This window comes from Neophocaena asiaeorientalis, unplaced genomic scaffold (genome assembly GCF_003031525.2).
Source record: "Neophocaena asiaeorientalis asiaeorientalis breed wild unplaced genomic scaffold, Neophocaena_asiaeorientalis_V1.1 scaffold197, whole genome shotgun sequence".
NCBI classification, from domain to species: Eukaryota; Metazoa; Chordata; class Mammalia; order Artiodactyla; family Phocoenidae; genus Neophocaena; species Neophocaena asiaeorientalis.
Window position 1 is genome coordinate 7,554,912 of NW_020174703.1, and position 6,837 is coordinate 7,561,748.

The 6,837-nt window shown below is 36.0% G+C and overlaps 1 protein-coding gene across 1 annotated transcript in view; it reads left to right on the forward strand.

Annotated features, from left to right (window-relative positions):
* ZPLD1 (zona pellucida like domain containing 1) overlaps positions 1–6,511 on the forward strand; it is a 38,234-nt gene extending 31,723 nt beyond the window's left edge. Inside the window, exons 8-10 of the mRNA XM_024759289.1 lie at positions 391–499; positions 5,890–5,919; positions 6,336–6,511. Of these exons, the coding sequence (XP_024615057.1) occupies positions 391–499; positions 5,890–5,919; positions 6,336–6,511 (315 nt within the window). The remainder of the gene's footprint in view (positions 1–390; positions 500–5,889; positions 5,920–6,335) is intronic.
* Positions 6,512–6,837: the final 326 nt, after the last annotated feature.

The window sequence follows — 6,837 nt, forward strand, 5'->3', positions numbered from 1 at the left end:
CTAAGTAACTATATCAGTTGGGGTTAAATGGAGATTCCACATTTCCTTGGCTCTGTGCTGACCAGCATTTCAGGGAAAGATTTATTAAAGCCTTGAGAGAAATAAAAGTAGAAAAGTTTGATAAACACAGCTCTTTTTCAGGGGAGCCATTGAGCTATGTAAATTAATGAGGCAATGCACAATTACAATGGGAGGAAATAAGAAATGCGGCCCAAGCCAGGATAAGAAATACTGTAGCAGTTATATGCAAAGTAATTAAATAAATGCACAGAAGTAAATGAATAAAATTAAACATGTGGTATCTCTTCTAAGAGAATCTGCTTTCCAAATGGTCATAAAGAAACAATTTTGTGCTGGTGTGGAATTTCATTTGTTTTCTTAACTCCTTAGATTTGCGACCACAGAGAAAGGCGAGATGCGGGGAGGAGGACCACCTGGAGCCCCCAGAGCACTTCTGGAAATGCTGTCCTTTCTGCAGGGCCCATCATTACTCGGAGTGGTAAGAGTGCTCCTCCTTTTGTGTGTAGTAATAGACGGTTCCAAAATGGCTTGTTCTTTGGCTTCTAAGGAGAACTCAAAGTGATTCTTAAAGAGCACTAATTAACTGTGAAACAAGATAAACTGCTAGACAACTTTAATTTCATGGTAGTTTCCTGTTTATTCAACTTACTTAGGAAAATATTCTTTACCACATTTCCCTTCACACACACACACACACACACACACACACACACACAAGTATATGGTGCTGGACATGTTTCATTTGCCCATTCGGATCCACTCTGCCCTTCCCAGCCTCTCTCTGACCTTGAATACTGGTCTCTGTGAACTGCATCCCCTAGCTGCCTTGCCAAGTAGTTTCTGGTTGGACTTGGCCAATAGGTGGCACTGTCAGAGGTTGGGTGTGAAGTCCACACAGCTCCCACCAGACAACTCTCTCCATTCAACTACTCTCAAGAGTTCTGGAAACTCTCCCTTTAACCTATAGCCTAGGTAACTTGACTTTCTCTTGTCAACTCCCTCCATCTTTATAAATAGTCCTATTAAATCTCCTTAAATTGCTAGTTTGAATAACATTTGCTCCCTCCCAGGATCCTGAATTGTAGTAGTATGTAAATACACCCACCAGTGCACTCATTTGTGCTCATGACTCTAATGGACACAATTGTTTATACAATACATTTTCATGTATACAAATATTTGTACATGCATGTCTGTACACATACATATACACATACACACACACTCTCCAAAGGGATACTGCTTTACAAGCGTGAACCTGGAGATATCCAGAATCAGTTGGATAAAACAGACATGCATTGTAAACAACACACACTGAAGTCTGAAAAACTGGTTCTAGTTCCAGCTTTTGTCCTAATGAACTGTGGAACTTGGGATTTTCCTCCACTTCTCTGGACAAACATTTCTTTCTTTCTTTTTAAAATAAAGGGTTTGAAAAAGTAGCCTTTCAGATTCTTTCTAACTCTATGGTTCTAAATTTGTCTAAAAACGGAAAGCAGAATTCTGATTTGGACTATATGCTAATAATTTTTCTCTATTTTATAATAGCCATAGGCTATTATTATGTTTCAATTAGATTATCTTTACCTTTTCTCCCACACCTTCTGTCCCACAATGAAAAGAAAGTTTTGTCTGAAAGAGGTGATTAAGCAAAAGTCATTTTGACCTAAAAAATACAGACAATTGCTTTAATTATTCACTCCTTTGTGTTTGTGTACACATATTAGTATTTTTTTAAAAAGCCTAAGAGACCCTTTAAATAATACAGAAATTTATTAAATATAAAATTTCAAACTTAGTCTGTACTCCCTGAGGGTTTGGTATGTTTTGAATGGTTTGAAAATGACTAGTTTGTGGTTTGTCAGAGGCCCAGTCCTTATCTCTATCTAGCTGTCGGAAATAGCTCATAGAATTACATTGCATGGAAACTCAGCTCTTGCTGCCAATAATTAGGAATGCTTTGGGGTAGGCACAATAAAAAATATTCTTATTTCTATGGAGCGTATCTGGAGTCAGTTTGCCATAAGAAAAGAACCTTGAAAGTGACATTTCTCTGTCCATGTTGAGTAGATGACTTTTCCTCCTTTTTAACTTCTTTGCTTCCTTCTTACCTGGATGAAATCAAATTTAAATATTACAAATTTTAAATAATTTACTAGTGTAATATAACTTTAAAACAGACCAAAATTATTAAGATCTCCAAATCCCAGTAAAGATTACCAAGGAGCAGTTTCTAATCCTACTGTAGCTCACCAGCTATCCAGGTTTATAGGTTTCTTTCACATCACATCTAGTCATCCAAAATATATATGTTAAAACCTCAAAGAGCTAATGCCTTTGATAACAATACCTCTGATGTCATGCCTGGATTTCTTCCTTTCCAATTTCGACTTGTTTCCACCTCAAAGATGACATTTATTTCCCAATGCACTAAGGTTCTCTCCTAGTCACCTTGGTCTCTCCACCAGTAAAGCCCGCAAAGGATAATTAATGGTTAACCTTCCTTCATTTCTCTCTCACTCTCTGTGGATTTTTGTTTTGTAACTTTGATAAATAGCAGTAGAATGGTCCTTATTTTTGGATATCATGGTGGCCTCACTGCCTAGAGGACCATGTATTACAATGATTTCATAATACTACTATAATATCCTTAAAATTTTTTAATTTTAAATTCCATACAAATACAACTCAGAAATCAAGCTATAGTCATTCACAGGCAAATTCTATGTAAATTTAATGTCCAGCTTAATGACCAGGGCTACCTTCTTCTCTTAGTTTTACTTTATTTTTTACCTTAATTCAGCTAGAATTTATCTCTGCAGATCCTATGGCTGATTTTCATAGACAAGTCCAGTTTCAGGCTTGATTTGCTCTCTTCAAAGCTCTCTGATACTTGGAATTTTTGCTCTGTTTACTCACTGAACCACACCTTCCCCTAGACATCTGGCTTGGATCAAGTTTAATAAGTTGTTAAACCTCAGAACTTCTGTCTTGTTTTGTTTTACTTTAATGAAGTCAAATCTGTTGTGGTTATTTTTACCCAACATTGTTAATCCTTTTTTTAGTTGACTTAGGAAAATATTCATATGCTCAGAATTCAAAATTCATGAAATGTTCTTATTTTAAGCTCTGAAATGCTAAAACTATTCGGTAGGGAAATGCTTATCATGGGGTACAATCCTGGAAATTTAAAGGTATGATCACTGGAAAATAGTAATACCTAGTTTTTTTTTTTTTTACAAAAATTCATGTGGAGAAGTTCAAGCCAAACTCTTCTCCAACTAGTGTCACTGAGTTTCATTGAATAATTCATTCTAGCATATTTATTTAGCCCCTACAGGGACAGCCACTCTGCTAGGAACTGGGAATAAAATAGAGAACAGGCCACAGTCTTTGCCCTTGGGGAATCTTAGAATTCAACTGTAGAGAGAGACTATTAACGAACATGACCCAGTGGAGAGTAAAAAGTTTTGAGATTCTCAACCTGAAATATGTGGTTCATTTTACCACATAGGTAAATTGAAGACTTAAAAAAATAGTTTGTGCTTAGAAAGGAAAAATATTCATTCTGCATATATCTTTGCACTTATGTTCACCTTTTCCATTTATTTCAGCTACTTATCTGAGAGAAAAGCAGAGAATGACAATTTATCTTCCACTTCTGGCTTTTAAATAGCTGTGGTATTGCTACTGTCACTTTCCTCCTATGGGTCCTCAACTAGCTATATGTTTTTTGAAGAGCTCACCAAGTTTAGAATTCCAATCTGTTTGAATTCCATAAGGTTTCTTTTAGTGTACATGTGTATAAGACCAAGTCGGTGTGAGAGAAAAACAGAAGTGTGTGGTGACAAAAAGCTCCTGAAAAATCACTACCTCCTTTTCTAGACAGTTCTTTGATTTTCTTTTAATTGCAATGATCCTAACTGCAGGATACCAGAAACAGAAGATAACAGATAAATTTATTCTAAGTTTATTCAGTATCGAGTACAATTCCAAACAATATTCAAATATTACACACTCTGATTTCAGCCATCTACCAAAGGTAGGATGCTTTCAGTTTTTCAGAGTCCTGGAGCCTGCAGCTGATGTGGCTCATTTGGCATCTTTGTCCCCACACAGAGATTTTGTCCACAGCCAAGTCCTTGTAGATGACAGCTGGGATGTTGTTCTTACAATAGCACTTTGGTAATGTAAGAGAGGAGTGGATATTCTGACTTCTTTTGTTAACCTGAAATTGCAGAAAATAGTGGGGGCGTACAATCATAGAACTTTTGCTTAATTTGGGATACATAGGAGGAAACTTTCTATTCTTTAATAGAAACCTTTTTTTTAAGAGCAAATAAATGTAATTCCTAAGCAAAGAATAACTTTTAAAAGGGAATTTTATAGCATTATATATTCTCTTCCATGTTCCAGTGAGGCAGCTTGTTTTGGGAAAGGGGCACACAGATCTTTTGGTTGAATTAATCACAGTGCATACATCCCGTCTATTTCCATGAGAAGCTATTGTCCTTGTAGGATCATATTGGTTGGAGGTTAGGATTTTCCTAAGGATGTCTTATAATGAAAATTTGTATTTTTTTTTTCTTTTTGTCTTATAGCAATGCACTGCACCATTCTAAAGAATCCTATGAATGAGTGCTCTATTTATTTTGGACATTATACTTCAGGGTCAAACAGCAGAACCATCATTTCTGCCAAGACCCATATGTCTGAAAAGAAATGGCATCAGATGTTTTATAAATATCTCACCAGGTTCTCCCATCAACTATTTCAAATACTAATCCTGGAGTTTTATAGTTTGAGATATTTATCTCTTTTACTAAAAATATTTCCACACTTGCTAGTTTATATTATTTTAGAAAAGGGACTCTGAAACTGACCTTTTATTTAAGCCTGTGTTTACATTATCATGGAGGCTATGACAGATGGAAGTTTCTTCATCTGTAAAATGGGAGTAGCAATAATATCTAAACCATATGGCAATTATGAGAATTAAATGTGATAACATATGAGACAGCACTTTGTAAACTGTATGAAATTACACACATATTAATTGTAATAGTATGTATACTCCAGAATCAAAAAGCCAACTGTACACATTTTATGGTTCAAATAACAAACACTCACAGGCACATATACACCCATGTATTTAAACACAAATATCCACCCATTGTGTATGCTCAAGGGTTAATTGCTATATGATTACAAAATGGGTAACAAAAACTGGGAAACCAAGTGAATGTGTTCATTGCATCTATTATGTTTGTCAGGGAAAAGTAAAAAATCAATGGCTTCAGTTTTTTACTTAACAGATGCAAATAAAACTGCAACTCAAGTTCAGGAGTGATTTTTCTTTTCATTTAGTTATTAAGTATGAATTTATTTTCTTGGAACTTGATGTTTTTTGCAGATTATAATGGGCAAATTGGCATCACTTAAAATAGAGTGGCACTAAAGAATGAATGTTTCTCTATAACAGAATAATAAGTGGCAGGTTATAGGGCTCTAAAAAATGTAATAGCTGTTAACAATTACTGCCCCCACTAACCTGACTGGAGAGATAATGATGAAGCAAAGTCAGCAGGAAAGAATACAGCACAGTATGTTTTACGACTTTATTTGTATGCCCAGGGCAGTGGCAGGGTGTGGGCTTGGAGGAATAGATAGATGATGAAATCCTGGACACATGGAACAGGAAATGAGAAAGCAGACGGTTTAGCGGGACTTCCGTTATTGCCTTTCCCAGGGAGCTTGTGGGTGAAGGTGAGGGGATATATAAGTAAAAAGTAATTATAGAATTATAACAGACATAGATAAATATTTGGAGACACAATATTGCTTTTCTTTTTCTTTTCTTCCCCCCAGATGAGACTCCAACCAACAATTCACAGCTTGGTAAGATAATTAACATATATTGAAAATTAAAGTATAATTTTTTTAAATGTTAAGTATTTTTTGGTGATCAGTTACAAAACTGTAATCAGCTAAAAATAATGAGCTCTGGTTTAACAAGCTTGTTATATTTTAAATAACAGTTCACTGAGGATTTCTGAACTCATATGCAACCTGTTGGTCAATTTTTAGAGCATTTTATAGATGACTTTTTTTGGCTGCCTGGGGGATACCAGGCCTCTAAACCATACAATCCTTTGGGTATTGAATTGAATTATAGTCAAATAAATTGTAGCATAATTGTCTCATGCCATTATTCTATAAGATACTGATGACAGATGCTTTGCAGGTTTAAATTGGGATAAGGTGAGTTAAATCTGTTACTGGACCTTCCCATTGTGTGTGTTTATTACTTGCAGGTTCTCCAAACGAACCTCATTTCCAGCTGAACGCCATCACCAGTGCACTGATATCAGGAATGGTCATTCTGGGAGTCATGAGCTTTTCCCTCCTCCTGTGCTTACTGGCCCTTCTACACAGGAAAGCACCCACCAGTTTGGTATTGAACGGCATACGAAACCCAGTCTTTGACTGACTGTCACAGGCCCCTGCTCTCGGGAGAAGGCTTCACTGGCTCTACAGGACTGCAGTCAGTGTTCTATCTGAATTGAATGCCAGCCAGCATTTGATATTTGTAGGTTTGATAGACTTCAGTGTAGCTTGTTAGTATGACAATAGTGAGAGAATTTTGATAATATTGCTCTTGTCACTTACGTTTGTGGTCAGGTCTGTTTGTATGGCACCCGTGGGTATACTGAAAATAAGCAAACAACATTCAGGACTTAGATCTTACAGGATCCATCATTGTTTCATTTCATTTCAATTTTCTTTTGATTATTGGTTTTATAGATAAAAGGTGAC